We start from the raw sequence: 21,064 nt of genomic DNA on the forward strand, positions 1-21,064 counted from the left end.
GCTCTGATCAATGACCGAGACAGCGGAGCAGCTGAAGGGGGGGGGCAGTCCTTTCGGGGAAAGTGCAGCCCGGAGTCCAACAGACCACGCCCCCTTAAAGCACACCGACACTGACTAACAGGTCAGGTATTCAGCCAAACCACGCCCCCTTTCAATCCTCACTCAATTGTTTTACCCAGCCACGCCTACCTTGCCCGCCACCCTGACCATATACGGAGCCCTCTTCCGGTCCTCGCTCGGGAAGCAGAATGGAAACATCCCCGTCGTTGAATCTTATCCCAGATCCGCAGCTGGGAGCTGGGAGCTGGGACGTGTCCTGACACGAACCTGTTCCGGGAACAGCTTCTGTTTCAGGGACTGAGGAAACAAAAGTGAGGGAACATCTGAGTTCTCTAGTATTTAGTTTAAATGAGCTCAACATGAATCTTTAATACATAACATAATAATATCATTGTGATAGGGGCGGTGTGGCCTAGTGGATAGAGTGGTGGCTCTCCAACAAGAAGGTTGCCGGTTCAAACCCCACTCTCTCCCATCTGCATGCTGAAGTATCCTTGGATAGATACTGAACCCCGAAATGGCCCCTCATAAATGTTGAGTGTACTAATTGTAAGTCGCTTTGGACAAAAGCGTCAGCCAATTGACATGTAATGTAATAATGATAGTTCTATTGTGTAGTTGTCTCTGGTTTTCTGTCTTTTGTGTGTGTCTGTGGTTGAGTTGTGTCTTTGTTGTTGTTTTCTAGTTGGTTTGGCTCTCTGTAACGTGTCTATGGTCTTTTTCTGGTTGTTGTTTTTCTTATGTCCAGAGACTTCACATAATTTAAAGTCAGAAAGTAGTGCATGCTGGGAATTTCTTCAGAAACTTAATTTATTAAGTTATTATTCAAGTGAGGAGAACTTGTGTTTATGAATTCTGAAAACAGAAACGAGAAAAACATGCGAAGCGATTGGTTTATTAAACCTGACGCACTTTCATAGATTAAAAATACACAATTAGCTCAAACTGAACTAACTTCAGTGTTTATACTTTACGTAGAGAAATGAAACATTAACACGTTCAGAACGAGCAGCAGCTCAGGCAGAGATCTGCAGAGTTAAACAAATATCATATTCAAAACAGCCTGCTGCACGTCAGACGATGTTTGCATTGTTATAAACGGTGACTTGTTATCGAAGTTCAGTTTATAAACGAGTGTGAGAGGAAGTGAGAGTTTCATCTGAGCTGGAATCTGAGGGTGTGACTGGAATAAAAACCTCAACTCGACCACAGTCAAACTCTTCTCGTGTGAAACTTCCACAGAGTCCATCATGTTTCTTCAATATTTATCTTTATTATTTTCCTTTAAACACGATTATATTCATGAGCTGTTTGTGTTTGTTCATAACGAACCTTCTTCCGTATTCATCCATGTTTGTAATGAAAGTTTTGTCTTTATTTCATCAAGAGAAGCCAAAATGTGAAATGTTATTTAAAAGCAGGCAACAGGAAGTAAATGAAAATCAGCTCAGTCTCAGAAACAGACAGAATCAGAACTTCTTCAACACGACCTCGACTCCTCTAAACTCCACTGGAGCACATTCCTCTGATGTGAGTCACTGACGCTCAGAGTCGGTTTCATCTCGTCTGTTATTAACATGACTCCTCCTCCTCTTTCTTCTCCTCCTCCTCTTTCTTCTCCTCCATCATGACACGCACTTTCTTTGTCTTCTTCCTCTTTCTTCCCCCGAGTCACTGCAGATGACTTTCACACAGTGAAATAACTTTATTATATATCATACAAACACACATAGTGAGAACACAACACAGAGAAACACAAAATGTGTGGAAGAGATTTATATATAACATGGTTCTGAAGATTTAATCAAAAACAGATGAGAAAACCCCAATGTGACCGCTCCCACTGTCTCTGAATGACACACACACACACACACGGAGAACACACAACAACAAAACAACAACAGACACATAATAAAACAGACACACAACAACAAAACAACAACAGACACATAATAAAACAGACACACAACAACAAAACAACAACAGACACAAGAATAAAACAGACACACAACAACAAAACAACAACAGACACATAATAAAACAGACACACAACAACAAAACAACAACAGACACAACAACTATAGACTAAACTAAATAAAAGCAATGGCATCTGAACTAAGAACATTTCCTTTATATATGCAAATAGGTTTTACAATAAACTTCGTGCTGAATTGTGAGTCTTATATATTCATGAGCATGTCTTTCTCTTTAATGTCTGAAGTTCATATATTTGTAAAGTGTAACATGAATCTAGTCCTGTAGGTGGCGCTGCATAGACATTTTTAGCGGAGTATAATTAAGTATTAATGTAATGAGCAGTTATTTGTGGCTTGGTGATACAATATTTTAACTATAGAGTAATAGACCTTTAAAAAAAAGATATAATATAATTTAATTAATAAAACATTAAACTGTTCAAATCTTAACAAGACGATTATTGACATTAAACTAAAAGGAAAATATGAAGTCTTTCTGTTAAATTAATGTGATGATGAATGAAGATGTTCAGGAATCGTCCTCCTCTCCCTCCTCTTCCTCCTCCACCACGCTTGTCTCCTCCCCTTCCTCTCTTCATCTTCACCACCTGATCCCCGCTCACATGGAAACATCCTCCTCTTCCTCCTCTTCCTCCCGGAGCTGCAGCTGCTGCACAGCGGCTCTTCCTCCATCTCTCAGGCCGCTGTAGGACACCGCTGGGCGGGGAGGGCAGCTTGTCCGGCGGGGCGCCGCTGGTGGAGAGAGCGGGTCTGAATCTGATGCAAGGAGACAAACACACAAACACACGCACACGGACACACACCGGCTGCTTCCTCTTCATGTGTAATCACAGCAGCGACAGAAGCTGCAGACGCTCCTGCTGATTGTCGCTGACCGTCTGAGGAGGAAGGTTCGTCACCATGTCGGTGGTTCTGGTTCTGATGTGGACTCAGCTGCTGCTCGCAGGTAGGACTCGGTTCCTCTGGTTCACAGGCTGAGGAGGAGCTCGATGCTCTCACTGGAGCTTCGGTGTCAAACATGTGTTGATCAGATCAAATATCCTCCATCACGTGATTTCATGAATGACTGAAAGCAGCCTTCAGACCTGCAGCAGGTTGAGATTTAAAATAAGATGGAAAAGCTTCAGTGTTTGATTCTGCAGACGATTCACATCCTCATGACGGAGGCTCATGAAACCCATGTTGATTTGACTCTCAGGGAAAACGAAGGTGACTTCCACACAAGAAAAACCTGATTCTCAGCTGTGATATCTATATATATATATATATATATATATATGTATAATCTGCTATGTGAGGAAATGTGGGTTAGTGTTAGGTTAAGAAGTGTAGGAAATTGTTATTTGTTGATATAATATTTATCCATTTCATTAGAGAGATGCAATTTATGATGCATTCTATTTCTGATTTATCTGTTGATTCTGATTTTAATTAATCGTTCAGTCAGTAAAACATCGTAATCGTCGCCGGGTTTCTGAGTTCAAAGTTCGTTGAATAGAATCAGTTCAATTCAGATACATTTTCCTCCCGTGTTTACAAATGGACTGAAAATAAAGTAAGTTCTATAACTGGAATAAAATCACATGTTTATTACTTGAGAGGCTGTAGCGCCCCCCTCAGGCAAGTGTCATGTCTTCAAACACAGGATATACATTATTTTAATATTTAAAGATCTTATGTCACATTAGCTAATTATCCGGTGAGAGTTGGATGATTTGTCTCCACAGAGTTAACTGTCAGCCCGCTGTAACTTGACCTGTGATTGGCTGATGGCTCCGGTCCAATCACAGCTCAGCGGTGCACATAGCAACCAGGATGCTGTCACTAGGGAGAAGCTGTGTCAGCTCTGTTTCTATAGAGCTGCTGATTCCTCAGGGTTTTAAACAGGAAGCAGCAAACTGACCTGGGACCTGCTAACGAAGAGGGTTTGTCTCTTGAACACCCGGATTCTCTCTGTCCAGCAGACTGTGGATCAGCTTCTGCTCCACCTCACCTCCGTCTCAGTGTGAACTCCTGTAAATGTGACGCGGCAAAAAAACTGCTTCACTCGTTTCTTCTATTTCTGCTCCGAGGATAAATAATGAGTGAGACTGAATTATGCATCGTTCAGTCGTGACGAGGGGGGGGGGGGGGGGGGGGGGGCTTCCTCTCGTCCTGATGAGAGAGAAGCAGACAGATGGAATCTCCTCCTCTCTTCTGAGAGATCAGAAGATTCTCCAGACGTTAGAACCAAGAGAGAAATGAAGTCGTCCTCAAAAGAAGAAACACTCAATCATCCTTCAATGTTCAAACTCTGATGAATCATTGATCTGTCGTTTGCGTGAATAAAACAAACACACAACCTTCAGGACAAGACAACAACTCCCATGATCCCGCGCTGCATCACTCTATCATCAAGCTAGGTCTTTGTTATGTTTCACCTGCGCCCCCTAGTGGCTCAAGTTCATATCGTAACATATCGTTTGTATTGTAACAAACAATAAACAACAGAGACACACTTTCATCTTTCTCATGTTTGACTCGTCTTCTTCTTCTTCTTCTCAGAATCGTCCTCTGGTGACCACGAGCTCCGACTCCTCCCCTCTCGCCGCTCCCTTCACCTCCCCCCGCGTCTCCTCCCTCAGCCCCACCTGAGTGATCAGCTTCACGATGTGGACGAGTCCCGCCACCTCCATCTTCATCATCATCGTCTTCACCACCATTTGGCCAAAGTGATGCCGGCCGCCCTCCTGGAGTCTCGCTTCCGTCAGCCGGCCGGCGGCCAGCGAGCCGTCGACCTGCTGGCCCGGCCACATCACGAGGTGCAGCCGGAGCACGCCGCCATCTCTGCACGCCATCTGGTGACCGTGGTGAGTAATCTGCGCCCTGATTGGCTGAGAATGAAGAGAAGCATGAGGAGGTTTGTGAAATGTGTCTTTTGTGTTTGAGACCGATCGACAGGATCCTAGTCGACCGCCCTCTCCTGGTGTGATAGGCAGCGTGTGATGATGTCATCACGGTGGACGGACTGTAAATATTGTTGTTATCATGGAGGTCGAGTTTGAGGTTGTGTGTTTTGATGCGTGTTTAGCTTCAGCTGCTGCAGAAGATATTTTCATATTTGCTAGAAATGTCTGATCATCTCCTCCCTGTCAGAGGTCAGAGGTCAGAGGTCGCAGCAGACAGTCAGTGGACGACGGACGAAGAGGAGCGGAGACTCCATCATCCTCAGGATCCCTGTCTCCATGGAAACAGGGATCCTGTGTGTGTTTGTTTGTGTGTCTGTGTGTGTGTGTGACCCACTTACCTTCACAACAGGCAGTTACATAACTGTTAAACAGCAGCGACCTTCAGACTGACATTGAGGCAGAAACAGAAAGACAGGTATGTCCTGGTTGTTAATGAGGGAGACGGAGACGAGTGGTCGAGTGAGGAGGAGAGCGAGAGAGAGAGGGAGAGAGAGAGCAAGAGAGAGCGAGAGAGAGAGAGAGAGACCAGAAGCTCAACAGTTCATTCTGCTTCATGTCGCAGATCAGACAGAAACAGTTTGACCAGCGACTGGTTTCATAATCGATAACTTGAAGACGTCACTTTGGTTGTTTTGAAAGTTATGATAATTTTCTGATATGTTGTACGTGTAGAAACTTCTTTGAAGATCTTTCAGAGTTGAATGACGTCCACACGTCTCCTGTGACTCGTTGTTCATACACAACACAGAGACAGACCAACGTGTCGAACTGGAACCAGTCTGATTCACACACTGGTTTTATTTTTAGTAGAAATGCAGCAGATTATGAATTTAAGCGTCTGAACTGGGAAGCTTTGCTGCCAACACTCCCACGGTCCTCTGACAAGCTGCCGCCACCACAGATGCATCGTGGGAGTGGGGACGATCTGGAGGAGCCCTCCGGTGGAGAGCAGGAGACAGACGAGGGACTTGTCTCATCTCTTCAGTTATTTCAGAAAACGTTGACAGAAGAAGTTATTTTTCTACGAGGGTCAATGTGGGGCTCAGTATTTTGCCCAAGGACACTTCAGAAGGGGAAGACTGGGATCAGCTTCTCTGCTTTTATCAATGAGGAACCGCCGCCAGGCTCCGCTCTGCCTGACCTCAGCCTCGTTGTTAATTGACTTTGTGTGTGTGGTCACATGACTCGTCCCCTCAGGACCTCATCATATGAAAACACTGGAGAAGCAGCAGGAGGAGGAAGAGGAGAGACGGAGGCTCAGTGACCGTCGAGCTACTAAACACAGAGGAGGCCCTGGAGCATGAGACGTATTTAGAATTAGTGAACAGAAAGATGCAGGTTGGTTTATTAGAAATTGTAAATCGTCATATATATATAAAATAATATCAAACACAGAAAATAAGGTTTCAAATAACCAGGTGGGTCATAAACACTCGTCTGTAGTTTAAGGTTTAATCTCCAATCAACCACTTCTCATAGTAATAATAATCAGCCATCTTTCTTTGATATGATTTATAATCTATAACCTCAGCAGCAGCGTGTAACGTTTAGATGGAGGTGGAACATGAAGAGAGGTTGTGTGAAGTCACAGATGGTAACAAGTCACCTCCCATCGCTTCTCTGCATCACAACGTGTGTGTGTGTTTGTTTTATGTGTGCGTGTATGAGCCTGATACAGATCGACAATAATCTATATCTGTGGACTGAGACCAGTTGTGTTTATTAAACATTAATTTAGTCACAACTTCAACTTGAAGCCTCAGAGATGATGTCAGAGTAAAAGATGAGACTCTGAGTTCTGCTCTGTGAAGGTTTTTCTAAAAGGAAGAAACACAAGCGTGAATAATCTGACCTCATGTCAACCCTCTCATTCAGCTGTTTGTGTGTGTGTGTGTGTGTGGTGGTTGTTAAGACTCAGGGTTAGAATTAGGTTAAGGTTAGTGCTAGTTAGTTGTGCTGGTTAAGGTCAGGGAGCAGGGAATTCATTACGTCACCAGTGTCCTCACATCTATAGAGAGACGTGATCTCATGGAGTCGGTCGTGCACGTGCAGCTGCTCACACGCTGAGGAACAACACAACACTGTGTGTGTCTGTGTGTGTTCAGCATGTAACATCTTGATTGTGCTTCTCGTCGTGAATGAAATGAAAGTCTGTCACGTGTGAACAGATTCAATGTGACGTCTGTGACTCGTCCTCCAGAGCCAAGCAGCTAAACCACAGACGCTCCTCGTGGTTCACAGACAGTCACTGACTTGGATCCTCTTCAGTTTCCCTACAGACACGATCTGATCTCAGTTTGATCAGATATGGAATACAAAATTTAGATTTATTTTTGCTCCATCAGTTGTTAACCCATAATCCCCTATTTTGTATACACACACACACACACACACACACACACACACACACACACACACACACACTCTCATACCCCCTCTCTCCTATCTGATTGGTCCAAATTGGATTCCCCTTACTGGCCTGAGGGCTACCGGCTAATTAGTGGTTATTACCGTGTGTGTGTGTGTGTGTGTGTGTGTGTGTGTGTGTGTGTGTGTGTGTGTGTGTGTGTGTGTGTGTGTGTGTGTGTGTGTGTGTGTGTGTGTGTGTGTGTGTGTGTGTGTGTGTGTGTGTGTGTGTGTGTGTGTGTGTGTGTGTGTGTGTGTGTGTGTGTGTGTGTGTGTGTGTGTGTGTGTGTGGACAGAAATAGCACCTGATCCTGACAGGAAGCACAGCAGGATAATGGCATTACCTATCATCGAACGGCCAATCACGTGTGTGTCATGTGAGCTGTGTCCGCTCTGAGCCAATCAGAGATCACGACTTGGCGCGCTGTGGGGGGGGGATGTAGTGGAGCTCTCTGACCCTGAGCTGTGACTGACAGGCGGCCTGTCGCTCACTGAGGGGGAGTCTTCTGCAGGCGATGGGATCTACGGTGTTCACATGTTCACTTGGTGAGGTTGTTGGTTCAGATCCTGGATCGGATTCTCTTCATTAACAAGCTGCAGCTGTTTGGTTTGGTTTCACTGTTTCACATCAGTCGGTCGATTGTTGTTTTTATTTATTCGCAGGTTGTTTTGTTGTTTGGCTGAAAAATGTTTATCTTTAAATTATAAATTTGCCATTTATTGATTTAAATGTTTAGTGTTTGAAAACTAGGGTAAGAATTTGTGTTTGGGTTTTAGTTGTGATGGTAACGTTAGGCTTGAGAATGTATTGTGTATCCTCACTAAGATAGAAGTGTGCGTGTGTCTGTGTGTGTGTGCGTGTGTTTATTGGTCCTGATATTGAATTAAGGAGCAACAGAACATTTTGATTTAGCCATTAGAGCGCACAGACACACACACACAGACAGAAGTCATGTTGTCCTGCATTGATTCAGGTTTTTGTTGTTGTTACGTCTCGTTCAGCACGTTAATGTTTTCTGATTCATAAAGACTCAGGGTTTGTTTAAACAGTCTTCACTTGTAGCTGACGTCAGGTCAGTGGATTAGTTTCTCTTTGTTCACGCTTGTGATTTGTCATTGACTTTTAATGTGAACACGTTTTATGAAAATCATAACCAGTATGATGATGACCGTAAATCTGAGCAGCAGTAAATTTAAAATCCTCCAAACCATAATATTGAATCAAGAGAAACGCTGCCTCAGAACTTCTTGATAATCAATTTGTGACTTTCAGGCCTGAGTCAGAGTCTCCTCCCACCGTGACATCACACATTGGTCAGTGAGCGGCTGTTTGTCCACCATCTTGGTTTGTTGAAGCTAGAAGTGACCATATTTGGAGGAGTGGGGGGGGGGGACACTCTCTTTGCTCTTGTGATTCTTCTTCCTCTTCGGTTTCATGTCAACTACTGGAAAATGACCTGTGTACAGGAGGAGTTTCTTCAAATAGAAATCTGATTTAGATTGGCTTGAAATGTTGATGGTAAACTAAATGTCTCTCTCTCTCTCTCTCTCTCTCTGTCTCTCTCTCTCAGTACCTGGCCGTGGACGTGCGAAGGCTGAACGTCAGTCTTCTTCGTTGGTTTCGAGAAGGTGTAGCGGCAGCGCTTGGTGTTCCTGCAGGACTCGTTCACATCAACCGGCTGAATGTAAGACAGGCGCACGTTGCACTCTGCTGGTTGATTGATTGATTGATGATTGATTGATTGACGGACGGCCTCTTACAGGAGGAGAAGAATGGCATCGAGCTCTTCGTGTCCTCTGATAGGCTGGGCATCTCCGAGCCCCGCCCTGCCGAAGAGGTCATCCAATCACTGAACGTCCGGGTCCTCCACCGCCACCTGGGACACTTCGGCATCACCGAGGTCTCCACCGAGGTGCGTCTCCGGCTCCTAGGCAACCGCGGCTCGTTAAGCGTCCTGGTTGGTCCCCATGGAGAGTGGGGGGGGGGGGGGGTGCAGGATGGATGCAGAGCAAAGTGCTGCTGCTGAGAGTTTAATGGAACAGTTACAGAGTGGTCCATCAGCCTGAAGCACTTGATATTAATGTGATTACTGAGAGAAGTGATGGTTCCTCTCCGCGCTGTGTGAGCTGCTCCATCAGGTTCTCCTGGTTCTCCACTGTGTGGTCTGCTGCTGGTAGCGATGCTTAGTTACAAATTACACTACATCTGACTGCATCTTTCGTTATGTGAGAGTAAGCGACATTTAAAAAAAAAAATGATATCGAACAGTGTGATCCAGCTTTGAGAGCGGCTCTGGCTCAGGGAGAAGTTTAACTCCATCGAGGTTTCATGAAATCCTAAAGAAGAACGTTTTGTGAGTTATTAAAAGAATCCTGACAAACAGATTCAACATCATGTGTCTCTGCAGAAGAACGTCCTGCAGGGGGAGCAGAGGGATCACGTGTGGACCACAGAAGGGTTCTACACTGTCATCCTCTTCTTCACCGTCTTCGTCATCGTCATCACCTGCTTGATGGTAAAATACATTACACTCACTGGAACCAGTATTTACTTGAATAAGCCTCTCAACTGACACACACACACACACACACACACACACACAGAGATCAGCCGTATCGCTGACATCATGTAAAACGTCTCTAAACCTTTCACCTCGGCCGCTCTAATTGGCTGAGACAGCTAACGGCCTTTAGTCAATCTGTGTCCGTGGTCAAAGGTCACCAGGTCCTGACTGAGCACATATCCACACACTTACAGAAAAACACACACACTCACACAAGCACATTGTGCCTCTAACAAAATATATGTTTTTCTCTTGAGGGAACAAAAGGAAATTACTTAAAATAAGAAATTGAACCAAGATATCAATAAAAAAGAATAAATGGCCTGAATTAAAGAATACATTTAAAATAAATTATTTTTCTTTCAGTTGTAGTGCTTCAGATAATCCACACGAGGGAAACCTCACAAGCTACAGATATACCTGTATCTACAGTCCTGATGATGTCAAACCATTTAAATAAATATATATATATATATTATAACATCTCCTCTCACAGATTTAAGTCTTTTGGTTTATCTATTTGAAAAGTGAATTCTCTGGATTCATTAAGATCCTCTTTTATCTCTCTCTCCTCTCCTCCTCCTCTCTCTCTCCTCTTCTCGTCTCCTCTTCCTCTCCTCTCCTCTCCTCCTCCTCTCTCTCTCCTCTTCTCGTCTCCTCTTCCTCTCCTCTCCTCTCCTCCTCTCCTCTCCTCTCCTCTCCTCTCCTCTCCTCTCCTCTCCTCCTCTCTCTCTCCTCTCCTCCTCTCCTCTCCTCTCCTCTCCTCTCCTCCTCTCCTCTCTCTCTCCTCTCTCCTCTCCTCCTCCTCTCTCTCTCCTCTTCTCGTCTCGTCTCGTCTCCTCTCTCCTTTCCTCTTCCTCTCCTCTCCTCTCCTCCTCTCCTCTCTCTCTCCTCTCTCCTCTCCTCTTCCTCTCCTCTCCTCTCCTCCTCTCCTCTCTCTCTCCTCTCTCCTCTCCTCTCCTCTCCTCTTCCTCTCCTCTTCTCGTCTGCAGGTTCTGTATCGACTCAAAGAGAAGGTTCAGGTTTCTGACACAGAACTGAAAGCTCCGCCCTCTAATCGCCACCTGACGCTCACAATCTCCCCTGACTCCGCCCACAGGTCAAAGGGCACAAAGGTCAGCATCCGACATCCAACTATTTGTTTTTGTTTGTTTCCTGGTGACCATCTACGTTAATGGACGTTGAAATGCAAAATGTAAACGTGTTTGATTTATAGAAGAAGTATCAATGGTGGTTTACATTTGTCCATAAACTAATAAACAACATTAAAGTAAGAATAAATAAATGCTAACTCCTGAATGCGTCTGCAGGTCGTCGCATCAGGAAGCATGGTCCAGGCTGAACTCCCTCCAGCTGCCGCCACGCCCATTCCCCAGCAGCAGCCAATCACAGCCTGCCGCCGCCTCGCTCCACCTGTCGTCCCTGTGCCCAGGTAACTCTAACTTTAACTCTAACTCTAACTTTAACTTAGCGACGTTTTGCAAAATTAAACTAAAATATATTTTATTGTACCTGCTCTTTCCTCATAGTCCCGCCCCTGGCGTCATCAGCAGCGTAGCCTCGGAGACGGCCAATAACGAGCTAAAGCCTTGCCCCTCCCCCTTCAGGATGAAACCTGCCGCAGGACTTCAGGAAAGGTAAGAGGGGCGGGGTTTATATGGGTGACACTGTGGCGTTGTGAGATGCAGGTTACACAGGTAACCACCCAGGTAGGAGGGGAAGAGATGATTGGTTCTAGTCAGTCACATGACTCCATCGCTCTTCCTTGTTTGCAGTGTAACTAAGCAAACAACTTTAGAGAAGGACATCCACTTCCTGTTTTCACCGAAACGTACAAGTGAAGATGCAGACTCCTGATTGGTCACCTTGTTTAGCATCTGAAGAAGTGTGTGTGTGTTGGAATGTGTGTGTTATTGTTGTGTGACCTGTGATTGTCAGAGCAGTCAGGTGTTGAGCTGCGTACGTGCCGACGAGGAGGCTTCAGACAAAAGGTGTGTGTGTATGATTCAGAAATATCAACACTTAAGGTTTACATTCACTCAGGCTTCCTCCATATACGATGTATACTCTACGTGTCCACTAGTGATTACATGAAGGGAGGCTTCTTATGGACACGTTTCCTCTTCCTCTTCGTCGTTTCAGGAAATGTACATTAAGAGTTCGTCAGTGACCTCATGATCCTCACATTCCTCAGATTTAACACATCTTCGATAAATCTCACAGTTTAGACAAAATCTATTTAATCTTGGTGATAGTTTGTCAAAATGCATTAATCTGATTTGATAAACCACCAAAAGTCTCTGTGAGGTTTCCTGATTATATAAACAATGTACAAGTTGTTTTTTAGAAATTTGTCCAGTGTCCATAATGGCATTTGTCCAGGGCTCCACGCCGAGCAGGGGGGAGGGGGCACAGATAAGATGCTTTTCTTCATTGGTCATGAAACATTCATAACCAGTGAAGCTGCGGACAAATTAGTTTCATAACCAAGAAGAAAAGCATCTTATCTGCCCCCCCCCCCCCCCCCCCCCCCGCTCGGCGTGAAGCCCTTTAGCTTTTATCTGCTGCTCGTCACTCTTCCTCTAACGTGCAGGGCGACCGCGTGCTCGGACCTCGGACGCCATTTTGTTCTGGTCACCTCAGAGCGAGGTGATAAAGTGCAGAGGACAATCTGTGTTTCTTAAGGTGAGACAGGGAGGACGATTTCAGGCTCCGAGTGAGAACAGGATGTTTTTCATGGTGTCTATGTCTCTTGTGTGTGTGTGTGTGTGTGTGTGTGTGTTGTCCAAACTGGATGTCAGCCAATCAGCAATCAGACGAACAGGAAGAGACGGCATCCTGGAGAGAAAACCGTGCAACACGTAGTGAGACGATGCTCCAGGCTCTCTCCAGAGTTCTTCTTCTTCTTCTTGTTCTTCTTCTTGTTCTTGTTCTTCTTCTTGTTCTTCTTCTTGTTCTTCTTCTTGTTCTTCTTGTTCTTCTTCTTGTTCTTCTTCTTGTTCTTCTTCTTGTTCTTCAGCTGCGACACTTTGAACCTTGACCACATCCTGACAGGGGTTGTCATGGACATACAGACTCTGTTGACAGTATTTAATAATTTGCTCCAGCAACAAAGAGTCAACAGGAGACACATGTTTACTGAGACACAACAAAGATCTGGACACGTTGATCCAAGTTCCTCAGATTCATCATGAGAATCTGAGGAACTGAGGAACTCTATTTCAGGTCTGGAAGCTTCTGTTTCCTGTTTCCATTTCAACCAATAAGCTTCGAGGTGCTTTGGTCGCCCGCAGGTAAACTGTTCATGTGGAGAGAGAGAATCATATCAAGTAATATTTCACCTTAACGTCAGGAAGCAGCTGATTACCAGTGAGGAGGAGGAGCTTAATGTGGACTGGTCCAGTTCTAACGTCATGTTGTCTTCTTCCCTCTGTCTCCAGACGTGGTTCCAACGTGTCTCTGGTGCTGGACATGGCGTCTCTCGGCTCGGTGGAGCCGCTCAGTGTCTCGGTGGTGACGCCCAGAGAGTCGGCAGCGAGGGAGTACCTGACGTCCGCCAGCCGGCCGCTGACGAGGCCGCAGCTCCGAGACCTCGTCCACAACACGGACAAGCTGCACGCCGAGTTCACTGTGCGTTATCAACTGAACACGAGGATCACTAAACTCATTTTATTATTAAGTCGATTCGCTAAGTCTGATTTCTGTCTGTTGGCATTTTTAAAAAGTAAAACCATAAGTATACAATACCTTCTTTTTCTGTACTTAATTTCATCATGTGTGCATTTCCTATATGACTTGTTTTAGAATTCTGCATTAACGTATAGTTGAATATTAAATGTCCTTTTTAGTTTTATATCATTGTAAAATAAAACAATGTCCATTTCTTATGGACCTTCTTTTTATTTTCTTCCCCCTCAGGAAATTCCCATGAACTTCACTGACCCCAAGGAGCTGGACATTCCAAACCATGGCACCAAGAGCAGATACAAGACCATTCTACCCAGTGAGTGAGAGATCAGATTCTGTTGTGCAGAGACTGGTTTAATTACACAAGGTGATCGGTGTTTGATGGAGAAAAGACGACAGAGAGCAAATCATCGTTTTACTCCACGTCTCATTTCCTGTTGAACCAGGAAGCTGTTTTAGCTTGTGGGAAGGATTTAAGGTCAAAGGTCAACAATACTAAAGATGGATAAATTGGCTCCTCCCCAAACTCACACACTCACACACACACACATTCAGGGCACAGTCTGTTCTCACACTGTCGGCCCCCCTCCTGATTAAGACTTTATGTAACCGTCACTGACACAATGTTAGTTCTTGTGTTTTGGAAAGGGGGGCGGGGTCATCAATAAAACAGTGAGTGGGTGTGGTGGTGTTCCTTCCTTCCTTCCTTCCGGCCAATCAAGGCTAAGGAATGCTCACCTAGAGCGGCTGTCAGTCAAACTCCTTCCTGTGTTCTAGGCGCTTTGTCTTTTCTGAAGGTGCTCGGGATCCGGACTGAAGGAACAGGACGAGACCCAGTCCAGGTCCGAAAGAGGCTGTTAGAGACCGAGACTCTTCAGTTCAGTCTGAACCTCAGACCAGAGGACGTGTTAACTTCTGGGTCTGGATCAAACTGAACCTGGTTCTGTTTGGTTGCAAATTGGAAACACTTTATTGCATGGTTTTTACTTTTGAACCAATCACAGGTAGCAGAGGTCACAGGTAGTAGAGGTCACAGGTCAACGACCTCTCACACCTGATATTTTAGTTCAGACTAAACTGAACTGTTTGGACCAAGCCAGGTGTGAAAGAGTCTGAAAACAGTCAAGACAAACAGAAGCTCCTCCCTCCCCCAAATCAATCAGTCATATCTGAATCCTCCATCCTTGTCTCTTCCTTCTCATGTGTCCTCACCTCCTCTCCTTGCTGTGTGTCCTAGATCCTCATTCCAGGGTGATCCTGAAGTCCAAGAGCTGCAACGACCCGCTGGGCTCCTACATTAACGCCAATTTCATACGAGTGGGTATTTACAACTTGCTGTTCTCATCAGCTGTTAATGAGTTGATAAAAAGAGCCAAACAGAAAAGTATCTGGAAAGTATATCATTGATCTGGTCTAGTGTAATTAACGAGATGGAATATTATCTTTTGTTAAACAGTTTTTTTTGTGTAGTTGTTCCTCATCTCTCGCAATCAAACCTAATCTTCTCTCCTGTTTGAAGTATTCTACCTGCTGCCACATTTACATAGCTTTTTGTCCTTGTGAATACATAATTCAAACATAATTCTGTTTGTGTATTGGCAATCGTTTGTTAAATCTCTAAACCAGAGAACGAACACACAACCAACTGACACGTTCACCTCACACATCTGGAATGTCGACATGTTTTTTCTTGTGGTTTCCTCGTCAACACAATCCCAGTGAAAGTCCAGTGCAGTAAGAGTCTGAAATGTTTCTCTCAGACTCGGGTACAATGGACCTTCTTCCTGTCAGGAAACTCCTCTGAAAGTGTTTAAACTGTCCGAGCACTCGGGAGAACACAGGCTGTGTAAATACTTCATCCGACTGTACATGAGAACTCTGCAGCAGGTTCAGGGTCGGCGGCAGATTCATTACATGAGAGACGGACATGAAGCTGAGTCTCTGCTTTTACCTTAAGAACCGAAACCTAACACATCAAATATCTAAATGAGTCTGCATCTGCAAACCCAAAACCAAATGTATATCTTAAAATGATCTCTTGATGAAAGTGTCTTCCTTTCAAATCAAAGAGGTGTTGTTGTAACTCCATGGTTGACGCTGTAGTGTGATTGGCTCCCCCCCCCAGGGCTACCTAGGCGAGGAGAAGGCGTTCATCGCCACTCAGGGTCCGATGGTGAACACGGTGAACGACTTCTGGCAGATGGCGTGGCAGGAGGAGTCGCCCGTCATCGTCATGATCACCAAACTGAAGGAGAAGAACGAGGTAATCAGAGACAAGTTCAAAACATCGATAAACAAGAAGAATCATATTCTACTTCACTTCAACGTTACCAGTTTGGTTCTGACTCTCATTAAAGTCGGACGGTGTTGCTTTGTGTTGCTCTTTGTAGAAGTGTGTTCTCTATTGGCCGGAGAAGAGGGGGATCTACGGGAAGGTTGAGGTGTTGGTGAACAGCATCAGAGAGTGTGAACACTACACAACTCGCAGCCTCACACTCAAGGTGCACGCACTTCAAACACTTCTGATACTCCCGTGCAGATGAAGCCTTTTAACTCAAGTTTAAATGTGTGTGTTTGTGCAGTGTGGGAATCAAACTCGCGTGCTGCAGCATTACTGGTACACATCATGGCCCGACCACAAAACCCCTGATTCAGCAATGCCGCTGCTGCAGTTGATGTCTGATGTGGAGACGGATCGACGGACGGCCGCCGCCATGGGACCGGTGATCGTCCACTGCAGGTATCATAGAGGGCGAAACCACAAATCTGTCTTTTCTATTAAAGGTCAAACATTAAAGGTCATGGTCTTCTCCTCTGTGCAGTGCTGGGATCGGCCGGACGGGTTGTTTCATTGCCACGACCCTCGGCTGTCGACAGCTGCAGCTGGAGGAGGTGGTGGACGTGCTGAGCATCACCTGCCAGCTCCGAGCCGACAGGTGATAGTGATGTCCTCACTTTAAAATAGTTTGAAAGTATTTAACATCTTCATTTTGTGGGGATAACCTTTGTGTCCCGACAATGACGGTGGAAAAACAGGTGTAATGTCCCTGTAAACCCTGGTTCCTCGACCCAGATGTTATAATTATTAATACAAACTAAAACATGGTCTCTTGAATAATAAATATAAATTACATCTTGTACTCAAGGATCTAATCTGTGTCTGCAGAGGTGGTATGATCCAGACAGCTGAGCAGTACGAGTTTGTGCATCACGCTCTGATCCTGTACGAGGCCCGCCTCTCCTCAGAAACCGGCCAATGAGAGGCCAGCATCACACGATCTGCTCCACCTTGCAGTCTGCTGACGGAGCAGGTTTTCATCAGGTACAATCCGGGGTTTGGGTTTTTCTCTGAGAACCAGGGACTCTGGAAGAAGTGATTGAGTTTGATGGACAACAGATGCTGATGTTGTGGGGGGAGCCTATTCACAGAAAGAGGAAAGGTAGATTTCAGAAGATGGAATGTACCCGATGTTCTTCTTCATGTTCTGTTTGTGAGCGGTTCTCCAGAGGAACCCAAGGAACCGGTCCTCTTCACTCCTCTGAATGAGATTGTTTCGTTTTGAACTGATTGACCTCTTCTCTGTCACGGACACTTGATGATCGACTGTGTTTCTGTGTCTTATAGGATTTCAGAATTATTTTTTAAAGTGTTGTTCTTATATGACAGGCTATTTGAAAATGACTGTTAGCCGTTTGCACCTTGGTTAAGTTCCTGTCGAACCGATCTGTTAGCGACAGCTCGCCTTATTTTCCCCTGTCATCTGGACCTATCGCCCCCCCGACACCCACAGGAGACACCTCTTCAACTGAAGGTTCTAAACCAGGCGACAGTGCATCATGGTCAAAGTTCAGGGACGATACCAAAAAGACAAAGTGCCAGATTCAAATCCTTCTCAAAACACTGGCTCATACCAAACCACAAACCGAGCAGGTAACTGTCAGATGAACCGATATGTTTCAAAGGGTTTTACAATGACAACAAAAATCAAATGCATTCATTATTTATATTTCTATATTATCTATATATAACTATATGATATGTTAGCAGCTGAGCTGATGTGTTAAACCAGACACTGTTCATTATATGAGCCAATTCCTGGGTTAGCCAATTAACAACCATCAGAAAGGAACTTTAGCCCGGTGTAAAACTAATATGAATCTATATTTCCACTGCTTCTGTCACAAATGGAACTACCTCCATCCAAGCACCGCAGGCTAAAAGCTAACACACCAATGAAATGATAACTATGATCCTGCTAGTCTACAGCGATCTGATGGAGGCTCATTAGTAGTTTGAAGTTAATCTATATGCTGCTTGCTATGCCAATAAATGAATGCTAACCTTTATGCTCATGCTAACAATAGCATGTAATGTGAATGCATTTGCTAGACCAATCATTTCTCGTGTTCTGCTGCAAAACCTGCTTTTAAAACAAGAAGAAATTCAGCACTGAGAATCAAAACTGATCAGATCTTATTTATTATTATTATTATATCTCCCCATCATTTAATAAATTCCTGTTCAAAACTTATTCAATACATTTACATAATATGCGCATAACACAAGCTAGCTCAAAAGTAGCATCAGTCACTTTCAGACATTATACATTTAATCCATGATGTTGAATTATCTTCGTATCTTTGAGTCAATGTTAAGTTTTCAGTGAAAGGCCAAATTAATTTTGCTGAGTCATTCCTGACAGAAGTTATATTTAGAACGACTTGTGCTGCTGGTCTCAGAGTTTACAATATATTATTATATAGAACTATAATCGCATTGACAATTCCCCTGTTGTTTGAAATATTACTTTAATACCAAAAATGTGAAGCTATATAAGTCACAATGGTGCAATCATCTTGTTGATGTGAAGTTGTAAATTATGTTTTCTAGTGAGTTATATCAGTGTATCAAAGTAATAATAACTTTATTTTTATACAGTTTTTACATGTTTTTGATGTGTTAGCAGCTTGTATCCGTTTGTCAACTCACATGAAAGATTGTTCAAACCTCATCATCTCTAAACGATCCACTGACCCGGAAGGAATTCAATATCTGACTTTTCTCTTCTATCGGAGCCACAAACCAAACTTATCCCTGTTTGAGCTGTTTTTTCATTAAGAAATATATGTTTAAGTTCCTCAAAAGAATCAGATTATAGAGCTGAATGTCAAATACCACATTTTGAAATACATACTTTGCCTTCCATTAAATTGGTCAAAGTACGACAAGTTCCAGATCCAAACCATTTACGTTTGTCTGACTCCACCTGGAACCACATGTCAAAGGGTGAAGTAAATGTTTTATACATCCCATATAATTATATATTTTAGAATAAAAAGTACTTCCTGAGGTGTTGAATTCCTTTAGAGATCTGAGGTTTCTACAGTAATGATCAATATGAACAGACATCATCTGCTCTGTGTGATTAGAATAATGTGCAGTAACTGTTAAAGTGCTATTAAAACTAATGTGGGCGGTGACTTTTCAAACCTTGGACCAAACGCGTCGGGACGAGGACGGACAATACACGAGGATCGTTTTGAGGACTCTTGTTTTTTCTATGTACTATTATATTTGTATTTATATATTCACTTGTGATACAATCAAGGGATTTTAGAACCTGTGTGTTCGTCTACGTGTTCGACATCAGACCATCGTCAAAACACTTTTCACTTGAGTCGGTTCAAGTAGAACAAACTTTAAATTTCAAAACGCTCAAACATCGGAACATTTCTGTGTGATGGTGAAATGTGATGTTCAGTTTGAACTGACTGAAGTGAAAGTGAGTTGAACTACAACTACACACATTGCCTCGGACGTAGTATTGTGTATGTACAGTAGGTGGTGGTTGATTTCCTGTATTTTATTATTGTCGACTGTTGATGGAGATTAAAGGGACCCGAACATTTCCTATTTTACTAAGCTGCTGAAAAACATGTTCACTATTCACTTGACTTTTACAACATTTAGTTTCTCAGTGTTGCCTCCAGCAATATTTGTCTATTAAACTCAGGTCATTTGAAGCCGTTTCTATTAAAGAGACTTTTATTCAGAGACATCAGGTCACATGGACAAACAAAAATGTGCAATTCGTCAACAGACAATCCTAAAATTATTATAAAAACTTGAATTGATTAAAGTTTCCCAAATTCCTTTTGTTTTGTTTCTGTTTTCCATCTTATTAGAACAAAATTGCAGTTATCCAGGAAATAACAGTTTTTAGTTGTTTTAATTTGTTTTAATTAATGTTCCACACAACATGTCTGTTATTGGGCTAATGTTTGTTAGCAAGCTAGTTAGCTGATGCTAGCTAGCGTGTTAATAATAATAAATGTAAAAGCTTTTTAATTGTTTGCTCACATTATGATTAAATACTATTTTTATAGATTTTATTGCTGCAGTCAGTTGTGCTTCTGTAGTGGAATTATTACAACTATTTAAACTTTCTCTCAAATCAAACAAACCACATTAAAATAAAGTGTTTGTGTCTCTTTAAACTTCTACTTGTGGACATTAAAGCTCCGTCAGAGAGAAGCTGATGCGTATATATGTACGAGCAGTACCTGTTTTTTAATGTATTCCTAATCGATTGAATGTTGTAATAGTCCGGAACATAAGCCACTGAGTAGTTCTGTGACCTCTATCTACTCTGCATATATCCTGTTCACCTGTAATCTGTACATAAAGACTCTGGAGCTCCGACACTGTGACTCTGTTTGTTGAACACGTTGCTTTGGTTGTTGTTTTGGACCCGAACCAGGAACTGAACCAAACACTATATAAGTGTAAAGATTTTGTTTGTGTTGACGGTTGAGTTGACATTTCAGTGGATTCTTGTAGCCACTCTGAGCCTGAGAAATTGTAAACTCATTATTTTCATTTGTTTGTCCCTCGATTCAGACTCGATCAGTTTTTCTTCCCAGGAGCTTCGATGTGTTTTGAGCAGATTCTGCTGTGATGAAGTGTTCGGGTCAAACAAAGCTTTCACAGATGACCTCATGATTCTTCATGGTGAAACTGAGAGTTTGAGTTTGTTCCTAGAAACCACAGACCGTGTCGGAGAGAGAGAGAGTCAGACGGGGAGAGAGAGAGAGGGAGCAGGAAGGAAGGAAAGAGGTGGAGATGACTGAATGTAACTCGGACCAACTGAAACAAAAGCACTTTGGCCTTTAACTTTATAACAGAGGAGTCGACTCCCGGGGGGCAATTTATCACATTTATCAGCTATAGTTTATTTTAGGAGGAAAATTTCTGTCTTTGTTTAGATGAGTCTATTGTAATCTTATTTGTACAGCTTCTCATCCAGAGATATTAGAATTCATTAACCTTTACACAACTTTTCAATCTGTGTGTTGAAACAAGTCTCAAAGTGTATTTTTAAATTGTTAAAGGAAAATGATG

The 21,064-nt window shown here is 43.5% G+C and overlaps 1 protein-coding gene across 1 annotated transcript; it reads left to right on the forward strand.

Annotated features, from left to right (window-relative positions):
• The first annotated feature begins 2,582 nt into the window (after positions 1-2,582).
• Positions 2,583-20,367, forward strand: ptprr (protein tyrosine phosphatase receptor type R). Its single transcript, XM_062382825.1, has 16 exons — positions 2,583-3,003; positions 4,602-4,906; positions 8,983-9,096; positions 9,175-9,324; positions 9,820-9,927; positions 10,968-11,090; positions 11,286-11,407; positions 11,505-11,612; positions 13,416-13,605; positions 13,894-13,978; positions 14,900-14,979; positions 15,788-15,925; positions 16,053-16,163; positions 16,245-16,402; positions 16,485-16,598; positions 16,829-20,367. Exons 1-16 carry the CDS (start codon positions 2,958-2,960, stop codon positions 16,920-16,922), a joined length of 2,046 nt encoding a protein of 681 aa, XP_062238809.1. The 5' UTR covers positions 2,583-2,957; the 3' UTR covers positions 16,923-20,367.
• The last annotated feature ends 697 nt before the right edge of the window (positions 20,368-21,064 follow it).

Source organism: Platichthys flesus, chromosome 23, assembly GCF_949316205.1.
Source record: "Platichthys flesus chromosome 23, fPlaFle2.1, whole genome shotgun sequence".
In the NCBI taxonomy this organism is placed as follows: domain Eukaryota; kingdom Metazoa; phylum Chordata; class Actinopteri; order Pleuronectiformes; family Pleuronectidae; genus Platichthys; species Platichthys flesus.

Excerpts from the sequence above, each read along its gene's own strand:
- ptprr (XM_062382825.1), top strand. The coding sequence starts at position 2,958 with ATGTCGGTGGTTCTGGTTCTGATGTGGACTCAGCTGCTGCTCGCAG. Across the intron at positions 9,097-9,174 it reads TTCACATCAACCGGCTGAAT|GAGGAGAAGAATGGCATCGA; the intron begins GTAAGACAGGCG and ends GGCCTCTTACAG. Across the intron at positions 13,979-14,899 it reads ATACAAGACCATTCTACCCA|ATCCTCATTCCAGGGTGATC; the intron begins GTGAGTGAGAGA and ends TGTGTGTCCTAG.